Consider the following 19062-nt stretch of genomic DNA (forward strand, 5'->3'; position numbering starts at 1 on the left):
TATAACCCATTCTGATCCAGGTATACTACATTCTGATCCAGGTATAATACATTCTGATCCAGGTATAACCCATTCTTATCCAGGTATAACCCATTCTGATCCAGGTATAATACATTCTGATCCTGGTATAACACATTCTGATCCAGGTATAATACATTCTGATCCAGGTATACTACATTTTGATCCAGGTATAATACATTCTGATCCATGTATAACCCATTCTGATCCAGGTATAATACGTTCTGATCCAGGTGTAATACATTCTGATCCAGGTATAATACATTCTGATCCAGGTATAACCCATTCTGATCCAGGTATAATACATTCTGATCCAGGTATAATACATTCTGATCCAGGTATAATACAATCTGATCCAGGTATAATACATTCTGATCCAGGTATAATACATTCTGATCCAGGTATAACCCATTCTGATCCAGGTATAATACATTCTGATCCAGGTATAATACATTCTGATCCAGGTATAACCCATTCTGATCCTGGTATAACCCATTCTGATCCAGGTATAATACATTCTGATCCAGGTATAATACATTCTGATCCAGGTATAACCCATTCTGATCCAGGTGTAATACATTCTGATCCAGGTATAATACATTCTGATCCTGGTATAATACATTCTGATCCTGTTATAATACATTCTGATCCAGGTATAACCCATTCTGATCCAGGTATAATACATTCTGATCCAGGTATAATCCATTCTGATCCAGGTATAACCCATTCTGATCCAGGTATAACCCATTCTGATCCAGGTATAATACATTCTGATCCAGGTATAACCCATTCTGATCCAGGTATAATACATTCTGATCCAGGTATAACCCATTCTGATCCAGGTATAACCCATTCTGATCCAGGTATAACCCATTATGATCCAGGTATAACCCATTCTGATCCAGGTATAATACATTATGATCCAGGTATAATACATTCTGATCCGGTTATAATACATTCTGATCCAGGTATAACCCATTCTGATACAGGTATAACACATTCTGATCCAGGTATAATACATTCTGATCCAGGTATAATACATTCTGATCCAGGTATAATACATTCTGATCCAGGTATAACCCATTCTGATACAGGTATAACACATTCTGATCCAGGTATAATACATTCTGATCCAGGTATAATACATTCTGATCCAGGTATAATACATTCTGATCCAGGTATAACCCATTCTGATCCAGGTATAATACGTTCTGATCCAGGTATAATACATTCTGATCCAGGTATAATACATTCTGATCCAGGTATAACCCATTCTGATCCAGGTATAATACATTCTGATCCAGGTATAATACATTCTGATCCAGGTATAATACATTCTGATCCAGGTATAACCCATTCTTATCCAGGTATAATACATTCTGATCCAGGTATAATACATTCTGATCCAGGTATAATACATTCTGATCCTGGTATAATACATTCTGATCCTGTTATAATACATTCTGATCCAGGTATAACCCATTCTGATCCAGGTATAATACATTCTGATCCAGGTATAATCCATTCTGATCCAGGTATAACCCATTCTGATCCAGGTATAACCCATTCTGATCCAGGTATAATACATTCTGATCCAGGTATAACCCATTCTGATCCAGGTATAATACATTCTGATCCAGGTATAACCCATTCTGATCCAGGTATAACCCATTCTGATCCAGGTATAACCCATTCTGATCCAGGTATAACCCATTCTGATCCAGGTATAATACATTATGATCCAGGTATAATACATTCTGATCCGGTTATAATACATTCTGATCCAGGTATAACCCATTCTGATACAGGTATAACACATTCTGATCCAGGTATAATACATTCTGATCCAGGTATAATACATTCTGATCCAGGTATAATACATTCTGATCCAGGTATAACCCATTCTGATACAGGTATAACACATTCTGATCCAGGTATAATACATTCTGATCCAGGTATAATACATTCTGATCCAGGTATAATACATTCTGATCCAGGTATAACCCATTCTGATCCAGGTATAATACGTTCTGATCCAGGTATAATACATTCTGATCCAGGTATAATACATTCTGATCCAGGTATAACCCATTCTGATCCAGGTATAATACATTCTGATCCAGGTATAATACATTCTGATCCAGGTATAATACATTCTGATCCAGGTATAACCCATTCTTATCCAGGTATAATACATTCTGATCCAGGTATAATACATTTTGATCCAGGTATAATACATTCTGATCCTGTTATAATACATTCTGATCCAGGTATAACCCATTCTGATCCAGGTATAACCCATTCTGATCCAGGTATAATACATTCTGATCCAGGTATAATACATTCTGATCCAGGTATAACCCATTCTGATCCAGGTATAACCCATTCTGATCCAGGTATAATACATTCTGATCCAGGTATAACCCATTCTGATCCTGGTATAACCCATTCTGATCCAGGTATAATACATTCTGATCCAGGTATAACCCATTCTGATCCAGGTATAATACGTTCTGATCCAGGTATAATACATTCTGATCCAGGCATAACCCATTCTGATCCAGGTATAATACATTCTGATCCAGGTATAATACATTCTGATCCTGGTATAATACATTCTGATCCTGTTATAATACATTCTGATCCAGGTATAACCCATTCTGATCCAGGTATAATACATTCTGATCCAGGTATAACCCATTCTGATCCAGGTATAACCCATTCTGATCCAGGTATAATACATTCTGATCCAGGTATAACCCATTCTGATCCAGGTATAATACATTATGATCCAGGTATAATACATTCTGATCCAGGTATAATACATTCTGATCCAGGTATAATACATTCTGATCCAGGTATAACCCATTCTGATCCAGGTATAACCCATTCTGATCCAGGTATAAACCATTCTGATCCAGGTATAATACATTCTGATCCAGGTATAACCCATTCTGATCCAGGTATAATACATTCTGATCCAGGTATAACCCATTCTGATCCTGTTATAATACATTCTGATCCTGTTATAATACATTCTGATCCAGGTATAACCCATTCTGATCCAGGTATAACCCATTCTGATCCAGGTATAACCCATTCTGATCCTGTTATAATACATTCTGATCCAGGTATAACACGTTCTGATCCAGGTATAATACATTGATCTCCGATCTCTTTCTCTTTTCGCTCCTTCCAGGATTGAGGAAAGTTTCAAGACGTTATTCTGGGCCATATTTGGCCTGTCCGAAGTCAAGTCAGTGAAGATCAACAATGGCCATAAATTTATCGAGAATATTGGCTATATCCTTTATGGGGTTTATAACGTCACCATGGTGATCGTCCTGCTCAACATGCTCATTGCCATGATCAATAACTCCTTCCAGGAAATAGAGGTAACTAATGAATGAATTATTAATTGATTGTCCCTTAGAGATAATAAGGCTCTGGTCTTGATACTTGTTAACATGTTATACTGCTCTTGTATGAGGAATTTACAGGATATAGTTAGTATACCATTTACTGTAAGGCCCTGCGATAGACTAACGTCCTGTCTAGGGGGTGTCCTGGTACTTCAAGCTGCCTCACTATAGAAACAGGAGATAGACTAGTGTCCTGTCTAGGGGGTGTACTTGTAGATCATGCTGCCTCACTATAGAAACAGGAGATAGACTAGTGTCCTGTCTAGGGGGTGTCCTGGTACTTCAAGCTGCCTCACTATAGAAACAGGAGATAGACTAGTGTCCTGTCTAGGGGGTGTCCTGGTACTTCAAGCTGCCTCACTATAGAAACAGGAGATAGACTAGTGTCCTGTCTAGGGGGTGTCCTGGTACTTCAAGCTGCCTCACTATAGAAACAGGAGATAGACTAGTGTCCTGTCTAGGGGGTGTCCTGGTACTTCAAGCTGCCTCACTATAGAAACAGGAGATAGACTAGTGTCCTGTCTAGGGGGTGTACTTGTAGATCATGCTGCCTCACTATAGAAACAGGAGATAGACTAGTGTCCTGTCTAGGGGGTGTCCTGGTACTTCAAGCTGCCTCACTATAGAAACAGGAGATAGACTAGTGTCCTGTCTAGGGGGTGTACTTGTAGATCAAGCTGCCTCACTATAGAAACAGGAGACAGACTAGTGTCCTGTCTAGGGGGTGTACTTGTAGATCATGCTGCCTCACTATAGAAACAGGAGATAGACTAGTGTCCTGTCTAGGGGGTGTCCTGGTACTTCAAGCTGCCTCACTATAGAAACAGGAGATAGACTAGTGTCCTGTCTAGGGGTTGTCCTGGTACTTCAAGCTGCCTCACTATAGAAACAGGAGATAGACTAGTGTCCTGTCTAGGGGGTGTCCTGGTACTTCAAGCTGCCTCACTATAGAAACAGGAGATAGACTAGTGTCCTGTCTAGGGGGTGTACTTGTAGATCAAGCTGCCTCACTATAGAAACAGGAGATAGACTAGTGTCCTGTCTAGGGGGTGTCCTGGTACTTCAAGCTGCCTCACTATAGAAACAGGAGATAGACTAGTGTCCTGTCTAGGGGGTGTCCTGGTACTTCAAGCTGCCTCACTATAGAAACAGGAGATAGACTAGTGTCCTGTCTAGGGGGTGTCCTGGTACTTCAAGCTGCCTCACTATAGAAACAGGAGATAGACTAGTGTCCTGTCTAGGGGGTGTACTTGTAGATCATGCTGCCTCACTATAGAAACAGGAGATAGACTAGTGTCCTGTCTAGGGGGTGTCCTGGTACTTCAAGCTGCCTCACTATAGAAACAGGAGATAGACTAGTGTCCTGTCTAGGGGGTGTACTTGTAGATCAAGCTGCCTCACTATAGAAACAGGAGATAGACTAGTGTCCTGTCTAGGGGGTGTACTTGTAGATCATGCTGCCTCACTATAGAAACAGGAGATAGACTAGTGTCCTGGTACTTCAAGCTGCCTCACTATAGAAACAGGAGATAGACTAGTGTCCTGTCTAGGGGGTGTCCTGGTACTTCAAGCTGCCTCACTATAGAAACAGGAGATAGACTAGTGTCCTGTCTAGGGGGTGTACTAACGTCTATGGTATACAAATAGACACAGTTATTTAACATCTTCTGTATGCTCCTTTAATCAATATGGCTCCCTTGTGAAGCCACCATTTTGTAGATGTATTGTTGTAGGCTACATCTGCACGCTTGGCTGTGTTAATTCCTCTCCCATCAGATAACATGTAAGCGCCCCAATGCAGCACTGCAGCTTCCGTCTAATCTACTTTAAGGTGTCTGATACTGTGGAGGCTGTGGGTTAACAAGAGGCATGACAAGGCCACGTTCCAAATGGCACCCTATTCTCTTTATAGTGCACTACATTTCACCAGGGTTCATTGGGCTCTGGTCTAAAGTAGTGCACTACATAGGGAATAGGGTAGCATTTGGGATGCACACCAAGTATTTCTGGGTAATTACAAATGCTTTGAGCTACATAGATAAGGTCATTGTAGAATGATTTAGTTTCATACTGTCTTCTGAGTAAAAAATGAATTCAGTGAATTATTGTCTGTTGCGATGGTAATTGCAGCTACTTACAGGGTTGGAAGAGAAAATGAAATCCTCTCTCATCCAGTTTAGAGGCCGCAGCTTCTCCACCGTTGGGTCGCATTAGGATGTTCGGATCTAGTATTGGTCATGTACCAAATGGCACCCTGTCCTACTTTAGACCAGAGCCATATGGGCCCGGCTCAAATGTAGTGTACTATATAGGGAAGAATGTGTCATTTGGGACACATTGGCTGCCATCCATATCAATTAGGTTGCTATGGCTCTCCCACTCAATGCTTTTAGTATTTACCTCTGGACAATTATTATGGATGTAAAGGAAAACAGTTTTTTATAAAAGCCAGAAGCTTGGAATTATGTTATAAAACTGACTGTTGTTGTTTTAGAGTTGATTGTTTCTAAATACTCAGTTCCCTTTCAGTTGGTCAACTCACTGCAACACAGCTGTGTGGAGTTTGTGCTAGCGCCCTCTACTGAAGAACATTAGAATCACGCTTGACAGGGCCAATGAACCCTGTGCCTCACTGGAAGCCCCACAGGGGATAAACCTGATGTTTGAATTAATTCGCTGTGACAACAGTACCCCAAAGTGGCAGGGTAGACGTAAACACATTGTTTCTACCCCACGGTGTTAAGATACGTTGTTTCTACCCCACGGTGGTAAGATACATTGTTTCTACCCCACAGTGTTAAGATACATTGTTTCTACCCCACGGTGTTAAGACACATTGTTTCTACCCCACGGTGTTAGACACATTGTTTCTACCCCACGGTGTTAAGATACATTGTTTCTACCCCACGGTGTTAAGATACATTGTTTCTACCCCACGGTGTTAAGATACATTGTTTCTACCCCACGATGGTAAGATTCATTGTTTCTACCCCACAGTGTTAAGATACATTGTTTCTACCCCAAGGTGTTAAGACACATTGTTTCTACCCCACGGTGTTAGACACATTGTTTCTACCCCACGGTGTTGGATACATTGTTTCTACCCCACGGTGTTATGACACATTGTTTCTACCCCACGGTGTTAAGATACATTGTTTCTACCCCACGGTGTTAAGATACATTGTTTCTACCCCACGGTGTTAAGACACATTGTTTTTGTCGCTCTGGATTTTGCACACAATGACGTTGGGGTACAGGCATTGCTTGTATGTCCCCCATGTTTTTACAGCGTCATTAGGTTGACTGTTCTTGTTATGAGGGAGATTTCTGCCCTTCTCCAGAAGCAGGTGATCAGATTGGTTCCTATGTGAGAGGCGAAGTACAGCTGGTTCAGCCGATATTTCTAAGTTCTCAAAAGGGGCAAGACTTTGATTCCATTTTTAGACCTGTGTGCCCTGCCCTGTACACCTCAGGATCTACAAATTCATAATGCTCATGAACAGCCTGTTGTTACAGTCAGTGCACCCGGGTGATTGGTTCACCTCCATCAACCTGAAGGATGCATACTTTAATGTGAACAAATATCCCCCTCACAAGAAGTTGCTGAAGTTCGAGGCTATAGCTAACAAATTTTTGGTCCTCCCTTTCAGGCTTTCCCTCGTACTTTCACCAAAGTTGTGGAGCCGGGTTTGGCACCTATGCGGATATTGGACTCCCTGGACGATTGGCAAGTGGTAGCGGAGTCGAGGGAGCTGGTGGCGTTGCACACCTCTCTGTTGGTTTCCCATGTTCAGTGTCTGCAGCTGTTTGACTCCATCTCAGCGCATTCTGTTTCTGGGTCTCAAGTTAGACTCAGTCGAGAATTCTTGTCTCCACAGAGGGAGACTCGTTTTTTTCGGCTTTGCTTGGCCCAATTTCGTCTGGATTGCGTTTTTCGCCAGTGACTAGATCGATTGGGGTTGATGGCTTCCATATCAACAGACAGGGAGGGGTATGGTCTCACCTCCTCTTGTCCTTGGCTCACTCCCTACTGCTGTGGAGCAGTACACACTTTTCCTTGCTCCGGGTGACGTATCTCCAGGGGAGGAGTCGGCTGCACCCCAGGGGGGTTTCCCAGATATAGGAAATGTCCGACAGATCTTGAGAAAATGAGCATTGTGGGCTGTTTTTCTCCATATGTAATCTCTGTTGGGAACGGATGCTCTCGTGAACCTGTGGCCTCAGACTTGATTCATTCCACGCTGGAGACGGTGCGTCAGAGACGAGTTGTCATTGATCCTTGTGGCTCCCCGTTGGCCCAAACGACCTTGGTTCGTGGAGATCATTCGCCTTTTTAGGCAGGGACCCGTGGCAACGCAACTCTCGCAACTTTGGCCGGAGATTTGGAATCAGTGGGCCCTGAAAGATCCGATATGATGGCAAGAGGTTTACCTCTAAACAGTCCGCAAGGGCACCCTCCACGAGAAGCTTGTATAAGAGGCAGGTGTTCAAGCTTTGGTGCCAAAATTAAGGAATTGTTCCTTTTCTCTGGTGAACATTTTAATGTTCCTAAAGGTGTTTTTCAAGCGGGGTTCATTCTCTGAATGTGTATATGGGAGCTATTTCAGTGTGTCGTGGGAATTGATCATCCCCTGGAGGTGCGGTTTTTAAAAGGTGTGTGCCGTGTCAGGCCGGTTTCTGTTCCCAGTGTAACCCGCAGGGTGCTTACGACTGGGGCAAGAGAGGGTCATTAGGCAGCTAGCAAACACCGGGTACCGCAGTTTTTCCTGTCGGGTTGGAACTCTGGGTAGTCTGCCGTGGGCCATTTCATCTTGTGTCCGCTGAGGTTGTGGCTTGGTGTGTGATTTATATGTCTCCCTTGCTGTGTTGTACCTCGTTTCCCTCCTTCAGGGAACAGTAGCTATAATCATAACTGTAGGTTCTCTGCATTAACCCTTACCTTCCCTCCCCTCCCCTCCCCTCCTCTCCCCTCCCCTCCCCCTCGTCTCCCCTACCTTTTTTCCTCCCTATCCCTCCTCCCCTCTCTTCTCCTCCCTACCCCTCTTCCTCCCTACCTCCCTGCCTACCCTTCCTCCCCTCCCTCCTCCCCTCCTCCACTCCTCCCCTTCTTTCTTCTTCCCAACTCCTCTCCCCTCCCTTCTCCTCCCCACCTCCCCCCATCTCCTCCCCTCTCCTCTCCCCAGGATGACGCTGATGTAGAGTGGAAATTTGCCCGGGCTAAGCTATGGTTCTCCTACTTTGAGGAAGGTGGGACATTACCTGTCCCCTTTAACCTGGTTCCTAGTCCCAAGTCAATCATCGCCCTGGTCCTGGGGCTAAGAGACCTCATGCTGAAGGCTCTCAACAGACACAAGAGCTGTCAAAATGAGGATACAGAGCTCAATAAGGTGAACCTCACAATCATGCGCGCTCTCTCTCACACACACACAGTAAGTAGGTAGTACCGTACTGGGGGGAATTAGTCTGGCCATTATTGATATATGGTTTAGATTATCCTTTATAACCTTGTTCCTAGCCCTTTCTCTTGCTCTCTCTCTCTCGCTCTCGCTTGCTCTCTCTCTCTCTCTCTCGCTCTCGCTTGCTCTCTCTCTCTCTTGCTCTCTCTCTCTCTCTCTCTCTCTCATAGCAATTACGCCTGTGGACGAAGTTCTCTCCATAGATAAACTTTCAGAATCATCCAGCCTATAGATGATGTTATGATAGATGTATGTCCTGGCTCTATACTGTGGTTTCCTAGACCCGTATTAGAAGTTGTACTGGACTAAATATAATTGTCAATATTGGAAACTCTTTTGTGTGTACTGAGCCCTCTAGTGTCCTGTTGTAAAAGTGCAGCTTTACTTTTTATTTTCATTATAAATTGTTGAATTTACACTTAATGAAGTATTGTTTGATTGTGTCTTAAACTCCAGTTGGATCATCATAATAATTCAACTGTTGGAGGTCTGGCTTGTCCAGGTCGGCACCAGGTAAGTAGACCTATAGATATAGATAGATAGTATTTTCATGTCACATTTCTTAGTTCCATAGGTTATCACCACAAGGCATTGCATACTTTACTCATTTCTATACAACTATCATGTTTTCCTCTTTTTTTCCCTATTTCACAGAAGATAATGAAACGCCTCATCAAGAGATATGTGATGAAAGCACAGATCAATAAAGACAGTGAGGAAGTGAATGAAGGTATTGTGTCCCCTCCTATTTGACTGTTTTGTGACCCACTGAACACCCGGTCAGAGAGATTTAAGGCAATCTCACAAATAGTTAAAACACACAGGGCTTATTTGTTGTTGCAAGGAGTCATGATCATGGAAATGGTCTGTAATTAAGAAAAAGGAGTCATGAGTAAATATTAATAATAATATTAATAATAATATTAATAAATACAGGGAAATGAACATGAATAAAGGCAACAGGAAGCAAATAGAGTAATTACAATAGCTAAAGTCGAGACGGTGATAAATCGACTGATCTCTGATCTGGCAGGAGTTCAGCTTGCTGTTTAGGGTTTTAGGCTGAGTTTCTCTCCAGCAGTTTGTGACATCTGCAGATGTAAAAAGGGATAGATACACTTGATTGGATTGATAAATAGACTGATCTCTGATCTGCCCTGGCAGGCAACGGGACTAGGTCCGATTCATCAAATCAAAATGTATTGGTCATGTACACATATTTAGCAGATGTTATTGCGGGTGTAGTGAAATGCTTGTGTTCGTAGCTCCAATAGTGAACCGGTATCTAACAATTCACAACAATACACACAAATCTAAAAGTAAAAGAATGGAATTAAGAAATATATAAATATTAGGACGAGCAATTTCGGCATTGATTAGAATACAAGATATACACAGTGCCTTCGAGGAGTATTCAGAGCCCTTATCCACATTTTGTTAAATGAAAGCCTTATTCTAAAATGGATTCAAAAGTTTTTTCCCCTCATCAATGTCATGAATACTCAGGGAGAAAAAGGTGTAGATCAACGTGCAGAGCGTGGCAGGTGTTTATTTCACCTTAGCAGAAGGCAGGAATCGTGGTCACAGGCAGGCAATGGTCATACACAGGTAGGCAAACAGGCAGGTGAATCAAAACTAGTACTGAAGGCTATAACTGGTTCTCAAAAACAAGCTAGGAACAGGCTTAGTAGAGTCAAAACGAACAATACCAATACCAAGACACAAACAGAATGAACTGAACTAAATAAGGAGCTGATGAGACCAGGTGAGTAAATAACACAGGTGAAATCATTGAGAGACAGGGCTACGTTCAAGAACACAAAGAGACAGGGCTACGTTCAAGAACACAAAGAAACAGGGCTACGTTCAAGAACACAAAGAAACAGGGCTACGTTCTAGAACACAAAGAAACAGGGCTACGTTCCAGAACACAAAGAGACAGGGCTACGTTCCAGAACACAAAGAAACAGGGCTATGTTCAAGAACACAAAGAAACAGGGCTACGTTCAAGAACACAAAGAAACAGGGCTACGTTCCAGAAGACAAAGAAACAGGGCTACGTTCCAGAACACAAAGAAACAGGGCTACGTTCCAGAACACAAAGAAACAGGGCTACGTTCAAGAACACAAAGAAACAGGGCTACGTTCCAGAAAACAAAGAAACAGGGCTACGTTCAAGAACACAAAGAAACAGGGCTACGTTCCAGAACACAAAGAAACAGGGCTACGTTCCAGAACACAAAGAAACAGGGCTACGTTACATAACAAAAAGAAACAGGGCTACGTTCCAGAACACAAAGAAACAGGGCTACGTTCCAGAAGACAAAGAAACAGGGCTACATTCCAGAACACAAAGAAACAGGGCTACGTTCCAGAACACAAAGAAACAGGGCTACATTCCAGAACACAAAGAAACAGGGCTACGTTCCAGAACACAAAGAAACAGGGCTACATTCCAGAACACAAAGAAACAGGGCTACGTTCCAGAACACAAAGAAACAGGGCTACGTTCCAGAACACAAAGAAACAGGGCTACGTTCCAGAACACAAAGAAACAGGGCTACGTTCCAGAACACAAAGAAACAGGGCTACGTTCCAGAACACAAAGAGACAGGGCTACGTTCTAGAACACAAAGAAACAGGGCTACGTTCCAGAACACAAAGAAACAGGGCTACGTTCCAGAACACAAAGAAACAGAACACAAGGATGATTAAGAAAATAAATACAGAACGTTACAATCAATCTACATACAATACGCCATAATGACAAAGCATAGAAATGTTTGTAGAAATGTTTGCTAATTTATTAAAAATTAAAAACAGAAATATCACATTTACATAAGTATTCAGACCCTTTACCCAGTACTTTGTTGAAGCACCTTTGGTAGCGACTACTGCCTCGAGTCTAATTGGGTATGACACTACAAGCTTAGCACACCTGTATTTGCTGAGTTTTCCATTCTTCTCTGCAGATCCTCTCAAGCTCTGTTAGGTTGTATGGGGAGCGTCGCTGCACAGCTATTTTCAGGTCTCTCCAGAGATGTTCGATCAGGTTCAAGTCCAGGCTCTGGCTGGGCCACTCAAGGACATTCAAAGACTTGCCACTCCTGCGTTATCTTGGCTGTGTGCTTAGGGTCGTTGTCCTGTTGGAGGGTACATCTTTGCCCCAGTCTGAGGTCCTAAGCGCTCTGGAGCAGGTTTTCATCAAGGATCCCTCTGTACTTTGCTCCGTTCATCTTTCCCTTGATCCTGACTAGTCTCCCAGTCCCTGCTGCTGAAAAACATCCCCACAGCATGATGCTGCCACCACCATGTTTCACTGTAGGGATGGTGCCAGGTTTCCTCCAGATGGGACACTTGGCATTCAGGCTAAAGAGTTCAATCTTGGTTTCATCAGACCAGAGAATCTTGTTTCTCATGGTCTGAAAGTCTTTTGGTGCCTTTTGGCAAACCAAGCGGGCTGTGTGCCTTTTACTGAGTCATGTGCCTTTTACTGAGGTGTGGCTTCTGTCTGGCTACTCTACTGCAAAGGCCTGATTTATCGAGTGCTGCAGGACTGATTGTCCTTCTGGAAGGTTCTCCCATCTCCACAGAGCAACTCTAGAGCTCTGTCAGAGTGACGATCTGGTTCTTGGTCATCTGACGAAGGCCCTTCTCCCTGGTTGCTCAGTTTGGCTGATTGACCAGCTCTAGGAAGAGTCTCAGTGGTTCCAAACTTCTTCTATTTAAGAATGATGGAGGCCTCTGTGTTCTTGGGGACCTTCAATGCTGCAGAAATGTTTTGGTACCCTTCCCTAGATCTGTGCCTTGACACAATCCTGTCTCGGAGCTGTCTAGACAATTCTTTCGACCTCATGGGTTGGTTTTTGCTCTGACATGCACTGTCAACTGTGGGATCTTATATAGACAGGTGACATCCTTTCCAAATCATGTCCAATCTATTGAATTTACCACAGGTGGACTCCAATCATGTTGTAGAAACATCTCAAGGATGATCAGTGGAAACAGGATGCACCTGAGCTCAATGTTGAGTCTCATAGTAAAGGGTCTGAATACTGTTTCAGTTTTATATTTAATACATTTGCTAAAATTATTAAAAGCCTGCTGTCACTTCATCATTATTGTCAAGCCCTGATCTTAGAGATCCTTTTTATTCTCTATGTTTGGTTAGGTCAGGGTGTGACTCGGGTGGGAAAGTCTATGTTATCTATTTCTTTGTTTTTGGCCGTGTGTGTGTGTGTGTGTGTGTGTGTGTGTGTGTGTGTGTGTGTGTGTGGTTCCCAATCAGAGGCAGCTGTCTATCGTTGTCTCTGATTGGGGATCACATATAAGGTGTCATTTTCCTTTTGGGTTTTGTGGCATCTTGTTTTCTGTTTAGTGTCTGTACCTGACAGAACTGTGTGCTTTCGTTTTCGCGTTTGTTATTTTTGTTTGCGTGTTTTTGAATAAAGTATCATGAACACTTTCTACGCTGTGCTTTGGTCCACTCTTCCTTCTACCAAAGGAAACCCTAACCATTATGGTGTATTGTGTGTAGATTGCTGAGGATTTATTTTTATTTAATCCATTTTAGAATAAGTCTGTAACGTAACAAAATGTGGAAAAAGTCAAGGGGTCTGAACACTTTCCCGAAGGAATGTACATACGAAATGGGTAAAGATTATCGAAGTGACTCGTGTTCCATAGTGATGGGAGAGCATGCATTGGGCCTGGCTAGCCAGTGCAGAACCAGCTAGATGTTTTTAGCCAATCAGAGGTTACATGATCAGCTCATTGCACAGAGGGTGGGGCGAGTGGGCACCTGCTGATTGGCTGAGGAGAGGGAAGTGGATGCACATGTGTTATTACATATTCAGTTGTTTTACTGTGTATTAGGCTGCTTAAGCAATTAGGACTTAGGGGTTGTGGCCAATATAGCACGGCAGAGGGCTGTTCTTAGGCACGATGCTGGATGTAGACCATCAGCATCCAAATGGCCTGTTTTATAAAGCAACAGAGGGCCTAAGGGCTGCAGTTTGAGTTCTCCCAAGGGATAAATCCATTCTATAAATTCATTGCAGATCATCTGTCAGCTGACTGAATGAGGGACAAATTCAATATCCCCCCCAAAAAAATGTATGAATGCAGTCTGTACCCCTCATTTTTTACCTCTTCCCCCATCTCTGTCTCCCAGGAGAGCTGAAGGAGATTAAACATGACATCTCTAGTTTACGCTACGAACTCCTGGAGCAGAAGAACCACAATACGGAGGAGTTAGCTGAGCTGATCCGGAGACTGGGAGAGAAGATACCTGCCGAGCAGCAGAGGCATCAGGGTCAGATATAGGTATATGTATTCTACATCGTCTAGGATCAATGATGAGTGAGCTGATCAGGAGGAGACTGGGAGAGAGGACACCTGCCGAACACCAGCCACATACGCTGAACATATAAAACATGAAAGTTATCATCCCTTATTGATGTCACTTGTTAAATCCACTTCCATCAGTGTAGATGAAGGGGAGGAGACAGGTTAAAGAAGGATCTTTAAGCCTCGAGACAATTGAGACATGGATTGTGTGTGTGTGCCATTCAGAGGGTGAATGGGGCAAGACAAAAATATTTAAGTGCCTTTGAACGGGGGTATGGTAGTAGGTGCCAGGCGCACCGGTTTGTGTCAAGAACTGCAACGCTGCTGGGTTTTTCACACTCAACAGTTTCCCGTGTGTATGGACAACCACCCAAAGAATGGACAACCACCCAAAGAATGGACAACCACCCAAAGGACATCCAACCAACTTGACACAACTGTGAGAAGTATTGGAGTCAACATGGGCCAGCATCCCTGTGGAACACTTTCTACACCTTGTAGAGTCCATACCCTCACTAATTGAGGGCAAAGAAGGGGGAGGGGGGAGGGGGTTTCACCTCATTATTAGGAAGGTGTTCTTAATGTTTGGTATACTCAGTGTATAAGAGGTATCCAGTAGACTCCAGAAACAATATTATCCCCGCTGTTTATTCAATGCAATGGTCAAATGAATGAATTATTTTAGGTGAGTAATCCAGAAACTCATAATGGGATTTTGCTGGATTGTCTCTTGGTGACACGTCCTGACAGGACTCTAAATGCAGGTGCTCTTCCTGTTTCAGTGATCCATCATCTCCTGGGATTGGATAAAGTACCACCCACATAGATTAATTTAAAACAATGTACAAATGTATATATATATTATTTCATCGATGACTTGATATCCAGAAACTGGCAAAGATTCTAACTAAAATACAAGGGATTACTTTCTCACTGAATTCACAATGGTATGTAATGAACACCGTGGAGTGAAAGTTAAAGGAGCTGCCGTAACACATCTGTTTAAGGGATAAAGCCTGGGATAAAGCCTGGGATAAAGCCTGGGAGTCCTATAGAACATGAAGAAACACCAGTAAAATCAGCTATAATGACCATTAAGCTGGGGGGCGTCGGAGTGCAAACCTAGTACGTAAGGGACCGGTGGACTCAGAGGTTAAAGGTGATGAAGATGCAAGAGGTGTGATTCAGGAAGGGATGTGATACGGCCTTTCTTGGGCGGGACATTTTAAGGGAGGGACAAGGAAGACAGTTACAAACATACGTCACAGTACATTATGGTAGTCATTATCGTAGTCATTATGGTAGTCATTTTGGTAGTCATTATGGTAGTCATTATCACAGTCGTTTTGGTAGTCATTATCGTAGTCATTTTGGTAGTCATTGTGGTAGTCATTTTGGTAGTCATTATGGTAGTCATTATCATAGTCGTTTTGGTAGTCATTATCGTAGTCATTTGGGTAGTCATTATCATAGTTGTTTTGGTAGTCATTATGGCAGTCATTATCGTAGTCATTTTGGTAGTCATTGTGGTAGTCATTATGGTAGTCATTTTGGTAGTCATTATGGTAGTCATTATGGTAGTCATTATGGTAGTCATTTTGGTAGTCATTTTGGTAGTCATTATGGTAGTCATTATGGTAGTCATTTTGGTAGTCATTATATGGTAAGTATACTTGAAACTTGAAACTTGTATCTCATTACGGTGTGCACTGTGTGCTATTTATAGGACGAGCGTCAGAGTTGGTTTAGTAGGATTCAATCTTAGTCATGTATTGATGCTTTGCACTGTGTGCTATTTGTACCACACAGTGTTTCTTGGTAGTCTGAAACAAATCTACCCTTGAAACAAAGGTCACACATATGGTTAAAAAACATAAGACAACTGTATAAATATAATGTCACCGGAGGGGATGTTTTACGGCTCCAACTGGGCTATTTTGTAGGTTTGTTCACATTGTTTGTAACTTATTTTGTACATAATGTTGCTGCTACCGTCTCTTATGACCGTAAAGAGCTTCTGGGCGTCAGAAAAGGGATGAGTCCGGCACGAAGGATGTACTGCTTTGTCGAGACAAGGCCCAAATCCCTGTCATCCGAGGGGAAGAAAAGACAGAGGAAGATGGGGAGGAGGGGGAGGAGGGTGACTTCACAGGCGACTAGGTAAACCATCACTTCCCTGCACATTATTGGAAAACAAACTGGAAGATCTACGATTAGGACTATCCTACCAACGGGACATTAACATTTTTATTATCTTATGTTATCTTATGTTTCCCCGAGACGTGGCTGAATGACAACACAGATAATATAGAGCTGGCTGGCTTCTCAGTGCATTGGCAGGACAGCTCAGCTAAGTCTGGTAAGATGAGGGATGGGGAGTGTGTCTATTTCTCAATAGCTGCTGGTGCGCAATGTCTAATATTAAAGAAGTCTTGAGTATTGCTCGCCTGAGGTAGAATACCTCATGATAAGCTGTAGACCACACTATCTACCAAGAGAGTTCACATCTATATTATTCGTAGCCATCTATTTACCAACACAAACCGATGCTGGCACTAAGACTGCACTCAACGAGCTGTATAGGGCCATAAGCAAACAGGAAAATGCTCATCCAGAGGCGGCGTGTCGTGGAAATTTCCTCTATTTACCAAATCATGGGAGCAAACCACGCACACACGTCAGAGTTAGTTATAAAAGTCCATCTTTAATTATATGAGCTCTATCACAATCCTGTGACTCTCAGATAAATTCAGTGTCTCTCAGTGAATTCTCTGAGAGCCCCCTTACAATGCAACTGAGTTCCTTTAATAGCTCCCAGTGAATCCTCTGAGAGTCCCCTTACAATGCAACTGAGTTCCTTTAATAGCTCCCAGTGAATCCTCTGAGAGCCCCCTTACAATGCAACTGAGTTCCTTTAATAGCTCCCAGTGAATCCTCTGAGAGTCCCCTTACAATGCAACTGAGTTCCTTTAATAGCAAAGACACACATAGTCAGACAGCATAGACATAATTCATCGTTCAGCTTTGTCTCCTTTCCCAAACCCCAGAACCATAAACCAAATCCTCCATATCAACAGGCATATATCAAATTGTCATTTAGATACAACCAACTCAAAATACAACCTCCTGGACAAACTCACGGAGAGGAGAATGAGGCTATAGGTTAAGATAGAAACAACATTAGAGGGAGCATAGAATGATTCCAGACACTGCCACCCTTCTTTCCACACAAGAAAAAGGTAGGGAGTAAAAGATATGTTTACACATGATGACACTTTGACCTCTCCCCTCTCAGTGGCCCATGCAACTTAGTTTTGACATAGAACAGATAACGGCAACCTCGCCACAGTATTACAGAAAAATACCATTCTGATGAGAAGTAACTTACACACATTTGATGAATATTAAACATCTTACAAATGTTACCAACAAATTCTGATCCTTCCACGAGAGGCGCTCCTAGTGGCCGGGGACTTCAATGCAGGGAAACTTATTCTGTTTTACTTCATTTCTATCAGCATGTTAAATGTGCAACCTGAGGAAGTAAAACTCTAGACCACCTTTACTCCGCACACAGAGACACATACAAAGCTCTCCCTCCATTTGGCATATCTGACCATAATTCTATCATCCTGATTCCTGCTTACAAGCAAAAACTACAGTGGGAAGTACCAGATAGTGGTCAGATGATTCGGACGCTATGCCACACGACTGTTTTGCTAGCACAGATCGGAATATGTTCCGGGATTCATCGAATGGCATTGAGGAATATACCACCTCAGTCATTGGCTTCATCAATAAGTGTATCGACGTCGTTGTCCCCACAGTGACCGTACGCACATTTCCCAACCAGAAGCCATGGATTACAGGCAAAATCCTCACAGAGTTAAAGGCTAGAGCTGCCGCTTTCAAGGAGCGAGACACTAATCCGGCCGCTTATCAGAAATCCCGCTATGCCCTCAGACGAACCATCAAACAAGCAAAAGCATCAATACATGACTAAGATTGAATCCTACTACACCAACTCTGACGCTCGTGGCAAGGCTTAAAAAATATTACGGACTACAAAGGGAAACCCAGCCGTGAGCTAAATGCATTTTATGCCCGCTTTGAGGCAAGCAACACTGAAGCATGCATGGGAGAACCAGCTGTTCCGGATGACTGCTTGATCACGCTCTCCATAGCCAATGTGAGCAAGACCTTTAAACAGATCAACATTCACTAAGCTGCGGGGCCAGACGGATTACCAGGATGTGTACTCAAAGCATGCGTGGATCAACTGGCATGTGTCCTCACTGACATCTTTAACCTCTTCCTGACCGAGTCTGTAATACCTACATGTTTGAAACAGACCACCATAGTTCTTGTGCCTAAGAGAGCGAAGGTAACCTGCCTAAATTATTACCGCCCCATAGCACTCACATCGGTAGCCATGAAGTGCTTTGAAAGGCTGGCCATGGCTCACATCAACGTCATCATGCCGGAAACCCTAGACTCACTCCAATTCGCATACCGTCCCAACACATCCACAGATGACGCAATCTCAATCGCACTCCACACTGCCCTTTCCCACCCAGACAAAAGGAACACCTATGTGAGAATGCTGTTCATTGACTACAGCCCAGTGTTTAACACCACAGTGCCCTCAAAGCTCATCACTAAGCTAAGGACCCTGGAACTAAACACCTCCCTCTGCAACTGGATCCTGGACTTTCTGACAGGCTGCCCCCAGGTGGTGAGGATAGGCAACAACACATTTGCCACGCTGCTTAGTCCCCTCCTGTACTCCCTGTTCACCCACAACTGCACGACCAGGC

The 19062-nt window shown here is 43.1% G+C and overlaps 1 protein-coding gene across 1 annotated transcript in view; it reads left to right on the forward strand.

The window, feature by feature from the left end:
- LOC139385804 (short transient receptor potential channel 6-like) overlaps positions 1 to 14221 on the forward strand; it is a 402463-nt gene extending 388242 nt beyond the window's left edge. The window contains exons 8-11 of the mRNA XM_071131048.1: positions 3218 to 3413; positions 8624 to 8827; positions 9551 to 9626; positions 14070 to 14221. Coding sequence (XP_070987149.1) covers positions 3218 to 3413; positions 8624 to 8827; positions 9551 to 9626; positions 14070 to 14221 — 628 coding nt within the window. The remainder of the gene's footprint in view (positions 1 to 3217; positions 3414 to 8623; positions 8828 to 9550; positions 9627 to 14069) is intronic.
- Positions 14222 to 19062: the final 4841 nt, after the last annotated feature.

Source organism: Oncorhynchus clarkii, chromosome 27, assembly GCF_045791955.1.
Source record: "Oncorhynchus clarkii lewisi isolate Uvic-CL-2024 chromosome 27, UVic_Ocla_1.0, whole genome shotgun sequence".
In the NCBI taxonomy this organism is placed as follows: Eukaryota; Metazoa; Chordata; class Actinopteri; order Salmoniformes; family Salmonidae; genus Oncorhynchus; species Oncorhynchus clarkii.